The sequence below is a fragment of the Plasmodium gaboni genome, chromosome 11, assembly GCF_001602025.1.
Source record: "Plasmodium gaboni strain SY75 chromosome 11, whole genome shotgun sequence".
NCBI classification, from domain to species: Eukaryota; Apicomplexa; class Aconoidasida; order Haemosporida; family Plasmodiidae; genus Plasmodium; species Plasmodium gaboni.
In genome coordinates, this window is record NC_031491.1 from 1,645,331 (window position 1) to 1,662,383 (window position 17,053).

General features: G+C 18.7%; 3 protein-coding genes across 3 annotated transcripts; 2 read left to right on the forward strand and 1 right to left on the reverse strand.

Moving 5' to 3' along the window:
* Positions 1 to 191: 191 nt before the first annotated feature.
* On the reverse strand, positions 192 to 832 carry PGSY75_1147100 (hypothetical protein; the record flags this gene model as incomplete). The annotated part of the gene is made up of 4 exons (XM_018786583.1): positions 192 to 236; positions 343 to 406; positions 512 to 581; positions 703 to 832. 4 exons carry the CDS (start codon positions 830 to 832, stop codon positions 192 to 194), a joined length of 309 nt encoding a protein of 102 aa, XP_018641378.1.
* Positions 833 to 2,893: 2,061 nt separating this feature from the next.
* PGSY75_1147200 (putative tubulin--tyrosine ligase) lies at positions 2,894 to 10,870 on the forward strand (the record flags this gene model as incomplete). The annotated part of the gene is made up of 1 exon (XM_018786584.1): positions 2,894 to 10,870. The coding sequence occupies one exon, from the start codon at positions 2,894 to 2,896 to the stop codon at positions 10,868 to 10,870; it is 7,977 nt and encodes a 2,658-aa protein (XP_018641379.1).
* Positions 10,871 to 12,847: 1,977 nt separating this feature from the next.
* Positions 12,848 to 17,023, forward strand: PGSY75_1147300 (hypothetical protein; the record flags this gene model as incomplete). Its single annotated transcript, XM_018786585.1, has 1 exon — positions 12,848 to 17,023. One exon carries the CDS (start codon positions 12,848 to 12,850, stop codon positions 17,021 to 17,023), a length of 4,176 nt encoding a protein of 1,391 aa, XP_018641380.1.
* Between the last annotated feature and the right edge of the window lie 30 nt (positions 17,024 to 17,053).

The following is a 17,053-nucleotide window of genomic DNA, read 5'->3' on the forward strand; positions in this document are numbered from 1 at the left end:
TTAAAAAATGAAATATAAAAAAAATGATGAACTTATTTTTTTTTTTTTTTTTTTTTTTAGATTTATGTTTTTTGTATGAGGTTACATATTAATAAAAATGTCAACGTAGATATATTACATTATTGTAATATAAATATATTAAGATATATAACGTCCTTTTTTTTTTTTTTTTTTTAGAAGATGAATGATATTTAAATATGTATTAAATAAACGACTATAAAACAATAAGTGTTGTCCTACAAATAAAAATTAATTAAATAATTATATGTGTGTTTATAATTATGCACTTTTTTTTTTGTTCCAATTTACTATATATTTGTAATGTATCTTTAAAAATTTTACATTAACTATTGTTTCCTTAAAAAAAAAATCGGTATGTTTGTTATAAAACAATCTAGTCGAAATACTGATAAGAGGAAGAGAATTTATGAATATATATGTGTATATATTTTTTGATATACTTGGAATAATATATATATATATATATATATTTATTTATTTATTTTTATACTTTACTCCTTGATCTTTATTATCATTAAGAAAAATTTCAACAATGATTTTATATTCATTAGATGTTAAGGCTGAAATATACATACATATATATATATATATATATATAATATAACATAATATAATATAAACAAAATATAGATACGGTGAAATTACATTTATATATTTATTTTCATTTTTGTGCAAATATACATTTTATATGATTTTTAATAATATTGGATAGTTTTATTGATAATTCTCTCTTATCATCTGTATATTTCAAATTATTCCTTATATCATTATTAACTAGGGTCTTTAAATTATTAATAATTTTGGTCTTCATCTTATTGAAATATTAAGCATACAGAATATATATATTAAAAGATAAAATGGGATAGAGATATTATAAAAAATTTTGTATTCTTTATTAATATATTCTATGACGTATTTTAAGAAAAACAATTTATGATAAAGGGATACATTATATTTTACATTTAATATAAAAGAAGTTACATATTTTTATATCTAATATTACTACAATATTATTAGACATGATATATATATATATATATATATATATATTATTTTATAATTTCTTTATTATGTACATTAAGAATAATTGAAGTATTTGTATATAAAATTGTTATTATTATAAGCTGTATTTATTTTTACTATATATAATATTCTGTATGTTTGTTTTATTTTTTATGCACATAAATGCATCTTATTTCTTGTAAACCGTATTTTATTTTATTTAAAAGGTCTTGAAAAATATGGCTTTCTAAATATTAATAAATATAAAAATGAAACAATACTTTTATATATTAGAAAAAAAGGAGGATATACACTTTATATTGTCTTATTCTTATATTTTATTATTTATTTCTATAAATTAATATATGTTTATATACTTTAATTTTTTCGTCAATTTTTTTTTTATTTAGGATTATCAAATTGTGTCTTATGTAGACAAAAAAAAAAATATGTATATATATATAATATATGTGTGTATATATTATGCCTATTTATATTATTGTACGTACACAATATAATTTTTTTTTTTTTTTTTTTTTTTTTTTTTAATTTTATATTTGTGCTTATATCTTTATTATTAGTAGTAGTATTGTTGTTGTTGTTATATATTTTCTCACCTTTATATTTTTATAGTAACGATTTTTATTTAATATTTAGACATATGACATTTTAGAATTAACTCTATATATTATTTTCTTACTTACATTTTCTTTTATTATTTTTTTCTCTATAAGTATATTTGTATATATACCATAAACATATATGTTAATTAAAAAAATTTTTTTTTTTTTTTTTTTTTTGAAAGTTCAAAAAAAAAATAGTAAATACATGACTATATTATTATTATTATTATTATATATATATATATATATATATGAATTTTATTTGATAAAATTTTTTCTGTTTTTATGGTACTTAAATATATCTATTTGTTTTAGTATAACCATTGGCATATACATATATATATTTATTATTATTTTTATATTTTTTTGGCTTAATTTTATTACATAAAATGTTCTTTCATATTCATTATAATTGTTTTACATATATATATATTATATATATATAATATAATTGTGTTTTATTTGTTTAATTAGAAATAAATTAAGCTTATGTTTATTAAAATGTTGGTGTCTACTTGTCTTGGATGTTTTTTGTTTTTTTCTTTTTTTGTTACTTTTTTTTTTTAAGGAAGCACTTGTATGCATATAAATTTTTTTTTTTTTTTTTGTACCTATATTTTGTATTAAGAAAAAATGATGAAACTGTTATTATGTTACATGTCTAAATATAATAAGAATATTTATAACTGTTGTTAAATATAATATGAATAAGCTTGTCCTTTTTTTTTTTTTTTTTTTTTTTTTTTTTTTTTTTTTTTTTTTTTTTTTTTTTTTTTTTTTTTTTTTTTTTTTTTTTTTTTTTTTTTTTTTTTTTTTTTTTTTTTTTTTTTTTTTTTTTTTTTTTTTCTTTATTTTATATTTATGTCTACACAAGATTTAAAAATATAAATGAAGAAGAAAGTAGTAAATTAAAAGAATGAATTTTTAATTTTTTTTTTTTTATACTTAATTTGAGACATTACACATATATATAATATATTTATGTGTGTATATATATGGTTTATTTTAGTTATATATATTTGTTTATTTCTATAGGGTTATTATTTTATCAACGTATTAAAAGTGGATCATATTAATACAACCGTACAACCTCAAAAATATATATATATATATATATATATATATATATATATATATATATATATATATATATATATATATATATATATATATATGTATATATGTTTGTATGAAATACGTAAGATTATTTATATAGATGTACTTCATATAATATATTAACAAAAATTATGAATCAACATAAAAATAGTAATGCATCTAAAATATTATATCCTGCTATATATACATTAAATACTAAAAAATCATATGAAGAATCAAATACATTTAATGTTTTAAATGCTTCAATGAAAAAATATTTGGACAAAAATAAAAATCATACAATAAATGAAAAAGAAGGAAATGATAATATATTTCATTTTAATGTAGATAATAAATTTTTTATGAATTTAGATAAGCCAAATAATCTTAATATGAATAGTGAAAATTATTATGTAGATAATAAGTTAATAAGATGTAATAATAAGAATGATATGAATGATATAAATGATATAAATCGTATAAATAATAGAAATGATAAATATAACATAAATGATGAAGTCAATTTAAATTATTTATCATGCAATTCTTTAATTAATACGCATAATAATTGTGTGAATAAATATAATAATAATAATAATTTTAATGAGAAAAAGGATATTTTAAGAAATATAAAGGAACCTTTTTATTATTTTTTAAAGGAGAACAAAATTAAAGAAGATAAAAATATAATATCAAAAAGGTATGTTGTTGATAGCCTATCACATGTTAATAGTTATGTGCATCCTTATAATTCTTCATCATTTTGTAATTATGATAATGTAGAGAATAAGAAAACAAGAGGGAGATCTTTAAGTTATATAAATAATATCGGAATGTATGTACATAACAATTTTGAAAGTAAGGAGGACAAAAATGATACGACTACTGAGTACTTTTTAAAGAAATCAAATATAACGAATGATCATATGATCAATAATAATATTAATAAATATAATCATGATAATAATAGACAATATTTATTTCGAAACAATTTGCAAAAAATTTTATATGCTAAAAATATAAGTAATAGTGAAAAGAATGATAAAAAAAAATATAGCTCTATAATTTATATAAAAAATCAAAATACTCAGAAAAATAACAAACAATATAACAACTCACCAGTTATTGATATTAAAGATATAAATATGAATGAAAGGCAAAATGATATACTAAAAATTAATAAAAAGAATATATGTAAAGTTATGGATAATAATAATATGACGAAAAATATTATATATAAACAAAACCAAACAAACGAAATAAAAAATTGTAATATTAATAGATTAATTCATTTGACACATAATAATGCAAAGTTAAATAATCCTTTCAAAAAAGTAGACGAAAAAAAAAATTATCATGAGAATGATTATACGAATTATATAAATAGTAATTATAATGTGAAATCTAAATATCGTTATAATAATAATAATAGGAAAATTATTTTTAGTAATAATATAAAAAATGATCACATTGTTATGAATAATAAATATTTTGTTGATGCAACAAAAACTAAAGGGAATACATATTTCGAAATTAATAAACTATATAGAGATAACAGTAAGGAATATGAAAATAAAAAGATTAGATCTATTAGAGAGGACAAGACGACTCATAAAATGGAAGAACGTTATTTATTGAATAAAAATAAAAATAATTTTTCTAAGAATATGATAAATAATTATATTGGTTTTTATTCTAAGAATGGTAAAATATGTACCAATAAGGAAAATAGAAATTTTTTCGATGGAACATGTGATATGAAATCTAAAATTTATAAGAAGAATGAAGATGAATATAATATTAAAAAAGATATTGGAATAATTATTTCTGATAATAATAATAATAATAATAATAACATTTGTGTTGATAAAAAGTATACAGAGAATAGTAAGAGATATTATGTGGGAAATGATGAACATAATTATATGAAATATTATAATGATAATAATACAATTATTACAAAGAAGGATCATTATATTGTTAGTAATGTGTTAGATAATAATTCAAAGAATAACGAAGGTATAAACCATGTAAATATAAAGACGGGAATGTTATCAAATGATCATCATTATAAGAATGATTTAAAAAAACAAAGTAGCATTCAATATGATAAAGAGAATAATAAATATGTATATTATAAAGACGACAAAAGTGTTATAAAGAACATTATGAATCAAAGTAATAAATTGGATAGTGAAAATATATATTGTGATAATGAAAATATATATGTTGATAATGAAAAAGGAAATAAAAACATGCAACCTATGGAAAAAAAAATTAATTTATCGAATGATATAGAAAAGGATATAAAAGAATATATAAATAATATGGATGTGGAAAAAAACACAACTCAACAAAATAACTATATAAATTATACATCAATTAAATCTGATGATATATGTATTTCAAATAATAATATAAATAATAAAAATGTAAGGAATGTTGATTCTATAATATTAGAAAATAAACAAATTTTCAATTTAAATAACATGAAGGTGGATCACAAAGTGAATGATATAATAAGTATTCAAACGGAGGAAAATAATGATAACAACAACAACAATGATAATAATATTAATAATATAAATAATAATTATTACAATTATTATAATTATTATAATTATGGTAATCGAATACATGTCAAGAATGATGCAGAAAGAAATAAATTACTATTAGTAAAACATAATGATAATATAAAAAAGAATATAAATTATTTATATAACTCCAAAAAAGAAAATTTTGAAAATAATAAAGAAAAAAATGTTTCTTTAGTTATTAAAAGTGATCCTCTTTTTTTGAAAACTGTTAAAAATGATGATAGAAATATAGATTTTATGAAGAATATAAAAAAGAATGACATCGATAATAAATGTGTGGACAAAGATAATTTAAATTATATATATTGTAATAAAAAGAAAAAGATAGGAACATCACCAGTTGTTATTAATAATATTAGATATAATTGTAACTTTAAGAATGATGAAGAGAAGAACGAAAATAATGGGGGTCAAACACATTTTGATATATTTTATTTAAATAAATTAAGCATGAATGTTAAAGAAGAAAAAAAGAAAAGGAAAAAAGAAAAACGAATAAAAACAAAAAAAACAAAAAAAATGAAACATACTATCAAATTATTGAAAAAAAAATATAAGGAAGATAATTTACTATTAAATAAAATTGTAAAAAAAAACATGTATGAAAATCATATGGTAGATGAAATATGTGATAATAATAAAGAAATTGAGAAAGGAGAAGAAAAAAATAATTATCATATTGAGAATATGAATGAAAATATAAAATATGATGAGTATAAAAGTAATGTATCTAATATTGATAGTCTTGTTATAAAAACAATGTCGAATACAGTAATAAAAAAAACATTGTGCGATAACAATCAAAAGACGGATGATGTTTTTTATGTAAACCAAATAAATAGTCCAAATGAAGTGTATGATAAGATAGACAATAATATGGATAAAGATAAAAATTATGGTAATAATGATTTTATGAGTAATAAGAAAGAAATAATTTTCGAAATGGACAAAGAAAAAATAAATGATATTATATTACCTGATAATAATAATAATAATAATAATAATAGTAATAATAATGATGATGGTGATTTTTCTAACAGTTATAATATTAAAGATATTCATTGTATTTATGATGAAAAAAAAAAATTAAATACAGAAAATAATTGGACAGGTAATAGAACAAAGGATGATAATTTAAAATGCCAACATTATTATAATAATAAAGAAGAATATTATACACAAATTAATAAAGAAAAAGTAAATAAGAATAAATATATCCATAATAATATTGATAATTCATTTTTAACAACTAATAATATCCCAAAGGTTATTTCACTTCCATGGAATAAGGATAAAGTAGTGAAAATACATTTAAAGAATAAATGTAAAGAATCAAATAAAGAAAGAAAAAAGGATGTTATAACAATAAATACTAAATTATCTAGATATGAAAGAGTTTTAATACATACATGTATATATAAATTAAATTGGAAGAAATATATTGATAACATAAATAAAGGTATGTTTTATTGGATCGGTTATAATATTAACGATTTTGATCATTATAATTATATGAAAAAGAAAAAAGTTATTAATAGAATACCATCTATGTATATGTATACAAAAAAAAAGACATTAACCTTTTTATTATCTCACTTGTCGTTAATATTTCCTTCCTTATTTAATTTTTATCCAAATACATTTGTGTTACCAGAAAATAAAAATATAATAAAATATATATTGAATAATAATAATAAGGAATATTATATAATGAAACCAGATTGTGGTAGTATGGGTATAGGTGTAAAGATTATAAACAAATATAATGATATCAATATTAATATATTGAATGGATATAATAGTTATATAATTCAAAAATATATTGATAACCCATTATTAATGTATAAAAAGAAATTCGATTTTAGAATATATATTTTATTATTACCAGGAAAAAATTATCCTAAAATATATATATCTAAAGTTGGTTTTGCTCGTTTATGTACAGAAGAATATAAAAAAAAGAAACGATATATTTGTAATACCTATATTCATTTAACTAATTATAGTATAAATAAAGATAATGATAAATATATAAGGAAAAAGAATATACATGACAAAAATAATAATAAACAATTATTAAGTGATGTTTTTATTTATTTAAAAAGAAATGGATATGATATAGATGATATATGGACACAAATTAAGAAAATAACTTGTCTAACATCTTTAGCTATCTATTCATATATAAAAGAAAAAATTAAATATAATTTCCATAATAATTTTTATTTCTATCAATTAATAGGTTTAGATATATTATTAGATAATAATGGAAAAGCATGGTTACTAGAAGTAAATTCTAATCCTTCTTTAAGGATAGATTATATTGATCCTAATTATGCTCAATTTGAAATACAACTTGAAAGTATGTTTGATAGATATGTTAAAGAGCCTGTCATAAGTGAAATGTTTTTGATAGTTTATGAGAAAATATATAAAAAATATATAAAGAAAAAAAATAAAAAGTCCAACAATGTTAATGTTCAAAAGGGTAAATTTGAAAAATCTAGGAATAAAAATGATATTTCTTATTATAATAAAAAAAACAGGATATCATCAAAGGGGCACTTAAATAATATTACTAATAATAATATTATTAATAAAAATATTTGTAACTCTAATGGTAGTGTTAGCGCTTTATCAAATTTTAGGAGTAATAAAAAAAATTCAAAAGTAAAGTTATCTAAAAAAGGAAAACAACATACAAATATAATTAATCATTTTAATGAATTTTCACTTTATTCAGAGGACAGATATTTTATAGAAAAAAAAAAAACAAAAAATGTTTCAAATGGATTTAAAAATATGGGTAGTAAATTAAATATAAGAAATAATACAGAATCAAATATATCGAGTATGTGTAATGTATCAAGTAGGAGTAATATATCTAGTGTAACTAATACAACCAATATATCATATATATCTAAAAATCAAAATAGAGAAGCAAATATATTTAATTATACAAAAAAAAATTATCCATCTTCTGATAGTGAAAAAAGTTCAACATATAATTTAAATAAAAACATTTCCCCAAATAATTATTTAAATAATATTAGAATGAAAAATATGCTAAAGAAAAAAAGTAAGGTAAAAAAAAATTTCTTTCTCAAAAAAGAATATATAAGTAATGTTGATACATGTGTTGATGAAAATGATATTGGAAGTTTTACCTTGTCAAATAATTTAAATAAGCGTGAACAAATCAGTAATGATTCTTTAAATGACAAGAATGAAATTAATGCTATTCATAACTTAAAAGAAGCTAATTCGAATAAATTATCTAATAAAAATTTAAATGACATTAAATATGAAGACAATATACAAAATGTGGTTCATCCTAATTTGGATGATGATGTTATATTTGATGATAATGAAAAAAAAAAAAAAATTCATAAAATTCTTTATGATGATATTGTTTGTAGTAAAAAGAATCTTGATATTAATAAATACAATGATAAAAAGAAATATAATAAAGATTTAAATTTTGTAAAAATAAAAAGAAATGATATTAATGATGATTATTCATATGAATATAAAGAAAATATACAGAAGCATCATGATATATTAGATTGTTTTGATCATAAAAGTGATATAATTTATTCAGGAGAAGAAAATATGTTTGATAATTCTTCTGATATTGAAAAAGGTTCAAGTCAAATAGATAAAAAAATTCTTAATATGCCAAGTAATGAATATAATAATGATATATATAATTATAATAAAGAAAATGATATGAATGATGAAGAGGAATTATTCCAATCGAATATTTTAAATAAGGAAACATATGTCCAAATAGATAACCATGAAGATATGCAATTAGAAAAATTTTTAACTAATGACATTGAAACTTATAAATCTCTATATAGAAATATTAGTGATAATATTTTTAAAAAGAAAATTGAAAATTTAATTATGATAAGAAGTAATTTATATAAATATATGAATTGTTTAAATGTACTTGGAATTAGATATATAAATAATAATGATATAAAAAATATAGATGATTTATATAATAAGAATATATCATTAGATTTTAAAAGATCTTATACTAAAATAAGGAAGGATGTATTACATCCTTTAAAAAAGGATGTATTAGAAAAAAATATATATATAAATTTAAAAAAAGAAACAAAAAAATATTATAGCGAAATGAATATATATAACAATTGTTATATATTATTTGATTTTATTTTAAATAAATATGATAACAATTTAAAGAAAAATAAGAAAAAGTTGGAATATTATATGGATAAAAATACATTTTTATGTATGTGTACAGATATAAAATTAAATAATATAATTGATAATGTCTATATACCTAATAATAGTACATACAATACATGCTTTGATATAAATAAAGGTTCAAACGAAAATCAAATATTTCAAATTGTCAAAGATTTATTATATAATCAATATTTAGATAGAAATAAAAAAAATAAAGTGGATAAGGAGGACAGAAGTAGTTTTGAAAGTTCTGTGAATAAAAATATGCAATTAGAGAATAGTAGTGATATAACAAATGGAAGTATATATGATCATAAATTTTATGGTGTAAAAAATATACAAGAGCCGAAAAAAACAAAGGAGCCATTTATTAATAATGCACATAGTGATATATCTTCAAGAAGTGGGAAAATTGTAAGACCAAATGAAAAATGTAATAGTTCGGAAAAAGTGTCAGATATATTAACCACCCAAATGAATATTCACAAGGATGATAATATTAATAATGAAAATATTAATAATGAAAATATTAATAATGAAAATATTTATAATGACAATATTAATAATGATGGTAATAGTTTTCTTACAAACAATTATATGAATTCTAACTGTGTTACATTTTGCCCATTCACATTAATTCCGAATTGTAACAACGTTGTAAACTTTAATACCATTGGATTAAGTAGCACTAAATATAAAAGTAAAAGGAAAAAAAAAATGAATATATACGATTTAGAATATTTATTTAATAGACAAGTATTTTTCAGTAAATATATAAACAAAAATCAAGGGTTAACACTTATTGATTTTTTTTTATTAATGCAGGCAATATCTTTATTAATATTCCCATATATTAGTCATTTATGTATATATAATACTATATATCCTTATAAGAAGGATTTTTTTGATAAATTAAATAATCAAGAAAATAATATTTTTTCTAATATATATAGTGATGTGGGAAATATTAAAAATGATAGAAAAAAAATAAATATTTGCATGTATAATAAAAAAATTCAGGAAGAAAAAATTATGAATGAATCGAATTTAACATCAGAGAAGATAAAGAAAAAAAAAAAAAAAGGAGATTTCATATGTGAATATGATATGTCTCTAAATAATAAATTTCATGTTCATAAAAATATAATTCATAACAAAGATGATTTTTTATGGCATAAAAATATTTGTAGTAATATTTATAATTTATATGAATATATTCAAATGTGTATTAATCCGAATGTAAAAAATATATGTTTGGAGACTTTCTTAATATATATTTTTAATAAATATGGTTTATCATGTAATTTATAATATCTCAAAGAATTTAATATAACTGAATTTTTGGTATAATTTTATAGCATTTAAAATTAATGTTACACTCTTATATGATTGAATAAATAAATACAAATAATAACACACACACACACATATATATATATATATATATATATATATATATATTAATATACATATATTTTTTTTAGTTGTTTTTATTTTGTATAAATAAAAATATGTACACACATATAGATATCTATATACATTTTACCCTAATTTTTAGAAAAGGACAAATGGATATATTTATATATATATATATATAATAATGTGTAGGGACAAAAATTAAGCTATTATTTTAATATTTCTATAAGGATATATTTATTCACCCATTAAAATTATATATATTATTTATTTTTAAAAAAAAAAAATTTTATGTCTATTTAATTTTTTTTTTTTTTTTTTTTTTGAGTACAATTATTTGTAAGTAAAAAAAAAATATATATTGTTAACACAAATTTTGTAATTAAGCATATTATTATTATTCAAATTCATAAAATTGATAAGTCCTTAAATAAGGATATAAATTCTTATTGATTTCCTTATTTTAAAAAGGCTGTACAAAAACGAGTGGAAAATAATAAAGAAATAATATAAGAAGGAACTATGTATAATATTATATATATAATTATATTAAATAAATCAACATTTTAAGATGAATAGAATGATGTAATAGTTATAAAAAAAAAAAAAAAAAATATGTACACAAAAAATTGTAAAGGAATGTTGGAACTCTATGTATGAATTTCACATTATTTTTCATATTTTTCTAAATATTTTATATGTTTATCAAAAATAAATGAATTAAAATAAAATGAAATAAAATAAAAAAAAATAAAAACAAAAATGTACATACATAAATATATATAAAATATAACTTTTAAATAAATATATATATATATATATATATATTATCTTATTTTTTTTTTCTTTATATGATAATGCAATTTATATTTATCCAAATATAATATACAGGAACATAATAAAAAAAAAAAAATAAATTGTTTTAATAAGAAATTAAAAATAAAAAAAGAAATAAATAATTCTTTCTCAAGATTATTTATGTTCTCAAAATTATGATTTTATTTGTACCTGATTTTTCGTAAATATGAATTATTATTATTATATATGTATATATAATTTGTAATATTTTATCTTATTTTATTTTTTCTTATTGTTATTATTATATATATATATATATAATATATATAATATTTATTTAAGAAAAAAAAGAAAAAAAAAAAACAGTATACATTTTCTAGATCCATATTTATTATAACTCATTAAGGTATATCCCTTTATTATAATTGTACTTATAATGAGTGTGATGTATTAAAAAAAAAAAAAAATTTATATAATATTATATAATCATATTTAGTGTATACATAAATATGATTATTTAGAGATTTTAATATATATATATATATATTAATTTATATAATCTATTTTTTTTATATATTTTATTATAATATTCAATATATGTTTTTTTAAGTATTTGATATTATAATTTTTATATAAAGTATATTTAGATTATCCTAATGATATGATTTTTTCATATAACAATATATATATATATATATATTTATAAAGGTTATGTTTTTTATGATGCATATATTTAAAAATAAACGTAGTGTGCATAATATAAACTAAACGAGTGAACAAAAGAAAAAAAAATATATAATTTTTTTTCTATTTTTATTATATTTATAATATATAGTTATATTACGTATTAGAAAGAACATCTTACATAGTGTATATAACATTTTATATATTACATATTACGTAAAACGTCATAGATAGTATATATAACGTTTTATATATAACATCTTATATTCCCTGTGAATGTATTTCAAATGAAGTGTTATAATTTATGTATATATAAAATATATAGTTACATATATATATCATAGTAATTCTTGTAGAAAAAAAAAAAATATAAATAAATCATATTATATAATGGTTTATGAAGAACATAATACAAAAGGAACAGGACCAACCGATAAAAATTATCACAATGAAGAAAATGTATTAAAGCAAAAAACGTATACCAAAGTAATCAAAAAAAAGAATGATATAGATATGATTAATGACAATCAGAATAATGTTATATTAAATGAGAAAAATGAACAAAATATATCTTGTGGTTTAGAAAATGGAAAACATGGTAATTTATTGGATAAGGACAAAAAGATAAGAATGAAAGAAAAAGATACCTTACTTTTTGAAGGGGAAGGAAACCATAATACACTAAGCTTCAATAGCAATTCAACAAATGAAACATTAGATATTAATAAATCAAATAAGGATGGAGCAATTTTATATAATATACAAGATGAGAATATTAACAAAGAAGAGAAAGATAATAAAATGTGTGACGTGAATATAAATCCTTGTGATGAAAAGAATAAACAAAAAAATCTCAAGAATGAAAAGGAAAAAAATAAAAAATCGAAAAATTATTATACTATTAATAATGGAAAGGATAATGATAATAATTATAATTATTATAATAATGAAAATAATCATAGTGAGAATAATCCTAATGATGAATATAAAACTGAGCTTGATATCTATCAAAATGAATTTAAACAATCTTATGAAATTAATAATAAAGGATGCAAAAAAGTATATAAAAATAAATTGACAACAGAGGAAAAAAAAAAAAAAATGATTAATACAAATATATATGAACATAACGATTTTAATGATAATGTGATAAATGATAATATTGAAAATTCCACATATGAGAATAAGAGTGATTCTACAAAAATGGAGAGTTATGAAAAAAACAATAAAACCTTAAATAAGGAAGAGGACAAAAATTGTTTTATAAAAGAAAATGAAGAATCAGTAAATGATATAAATAAAGAAAAAGAAATAAATAAAACAATAGAAAATTGCAATGATATATTTAATGATCCCATGATAAATAAGGGAGATGATGATTATACTCTTATGAACAATGTGGACAATAAAAAAAGGGAATATACGAAAAAATATAAAAACAAGAAAATATGCCCACAGGATAGTGACAAGTATGAACCAAAAATAAATGAAGATGAAGAAAAAAATAAAAAAAAATGTATGAAAAGAAAAAATTTTGATGTGGAAGAACAAGGACATGTATATAAAAACAACGAAAAAGATATTATTAATAGTGATAATAATAAGATTAATAATGTTGTAGATGATATTATATCTAAAACAGAAAAGAAGGGTAAGACAAATGAGGACGATAACATTAATGAAGAAAATGTTGCTAAATCTTTGGAAACAGGGGTAATAAAGCATACAAATAAAATTAAAAAAAAGAACATTAATATTATTAAAAATGATGATATGATAAGTTCTAATAAGGATATTATTAGAAATATTAACACAATTACAACAAGTACTAATAATAATACAGCAACTAAAAATAATACTTTGGAAAATACCACTGCCTTTCATAATAATAATTATTATAAGGAAGACATTAAAATTGGTGAGGATATAAATAAATGTTTTGGTGAATTGAAAAATAGCCAAGAAAAGTCCCAGAAAGACAACACTAATAATGATAGTGGAGGGAAAAAGAAATATAAGAGACTTTTGAAAAATTTAGAAATTGATTTAAGCAGCAAAACTATAGATCATGATATTTCTAAGAGGATTAGAACATGGAGTGGAAATTTAAGTTTGAAAGAAAAAATTAATTATTTTATAAAAAATAATATTGCAACGAAAACTGAATATAAATATGGAAAGAAACCTAATACCTTATCTATATGTAATCAATTTAATTTATATAACCATTTAACGATGCTAAATGATTTTAATAGATTACATTATTATAGAGCAGCTATGAGATGGACTGGACATAAGGATATATCATGTGAATCAGATAGTAATAATATGTTAGAGAATGGAAAGAATTGGACTAATACATGTTCTGTTAATTCAATAAGAAGTAATAGTATAAATATGAACAATTCAAATAATGGTGATAATAATACTTTAAGTTTATGTTATACTGAAAGTATTAATAGTATGATGAATACTGCTAATGTTAATACTATGGACAACTTGAATGTATATAAATTAAATAATATGAAGAATGGGAATAATCCATATATCTTTTTTGAAAATAACAAAGGCTGTTATGTTTATAATAAAAACATTATTGAAATAGGGACGGGTCCATTATCTTTATTATCCATTAATGCTATATTAAATGGTGCGAAACATGTAGATGCTTTAGAGGTTAATAGAGATGCTTCTGAAATGGCCAAAAATTTAATAGAAGGATATAATTTAGAGGATTATATTAAAATTATAAATTGTTATTCGAAGGTATATGAATATAAAGAAAACGATAGTCAGAGAAAATCAAAGAGAAAGAATCTTTCATACAACTTTAAGGACAACAGTTTGGATGAACATTATTGTAGTAATTTTAATTATGATTTAATTATAAGTGAAGTCATTGGTGATTTTGCTTCACAAGAGGGAGTAGCTGATATATATTTGGATTTACATAAGAAAATATTTTCCTATAGAAAATATCAAGAATATTTAAAACATTGGAATGAATCTAATAATAGTACTGTGGATTTATGTGCTTCAAAAATGGAGGTATTAAAAGATAAGGAATTGAACAATAAAGAAACAGATATAAAAGTAGGTATAACAAAAATAAACGAAGATGATAATATAAAATATGACGATAAAAATTTAAGTAATATTAATATTGAAGAGGAAAAAAATGATGATAAAAATAATGATAAAAATAATGATAAAGAAAATAATAAAAAGTTGAATGTTAATATTATGAATAAAGAGAACAAATTAACATATAATCAATTTTCCTCTAACAAAGAATTATATAATTGTGAAGAATTCTTTAATATGAATATCAAAAGTATTCCATATAGTGTTACTACATTTTATTGTCCTGTTAAGTTTCCATATACAGATAATATAATATATAAAAGTGATCAGTATCCAGAAAGAACTATTATTAGCCCTAAAAATAAATTATTACAATCTGTTACTTTAGATTGGTCCAATTTGACTTTAAATAGTGATGGCAAGGAGGATACTACTGATTTTGGGGTATTAGAATATTTGTATCTAGAACAAAATATAATTAATCAAGTAATACAAAAGAGAAATCATATATTTTGTGTTACGAAAAGTGGTCCGTTTTGTGGATTTCTAATAACTATTGATGTGGAAATAAGAAAGGGTGAACATTTTGGTACTAAATATGGAACATGTGATAGTTGGTATACTAATATTGTTTTATTAAAAAATGAAATAATGTTAGAAGAAAATGATTTAATAATTAATAAAACATATACTAATTTGTTAAATTATAATGAACATTTTGTTGATAAAAAAGCAGTATTAGTTTCAAGACCTTCCTATACATTTTATGGTTATATATTAAGACCATTTAATGAATGTACTAATTTGGATACCATACCAGAAGATGTGAATACAATGAATAGTTCATCTAATTCGTTATCAAAGGAATTAAATAATTTATGTAATGAGGATAATTATATTTATTTGGATGATGAATCTATATTATTATTAGATCAATTAAATTTTTACGAAAAAAATTTATTATACCCAAGTACATGTAAAGAAAAAGAGGAAGGATTATATGATGACAAAGATGGGGTGAATAACATATATAATACTGATGAAGTAAAAAATATGAAGGAGGAATTTGATAGAGACACTATAAAAGTAGAAAAAAAACATATAGGAAAAAATTCAAAACAGGATGAACGATCTCAAAAAATTAAAAAAAATAAATATTTTGTGGTCAAAAAAAGATATAAGAAAAAAAAAATGGAATTAGAAAATATGGAAAATAAAAGACTTTCTAATGAAAGCAAAGAAGTTTATGAAAAAGATATAGAAGAAATTACTGAAAATTATAATTTAAATACACAATTATATTTTGAAAAATTAAAAGATAAAATTTTAATATATAAAAATATAAAATATAGGATATTAACTTTTTATGATCCAGTGGTTATTGATTATGATGAACAAGCTACTGTGATATATAAAAAGGATGATATATATAATAGTAAGGAAAATAATGTAAACAAATTTGTGAATAATGTATATCAATAAATGATATCAAGGGGAATATAAAAAATTATA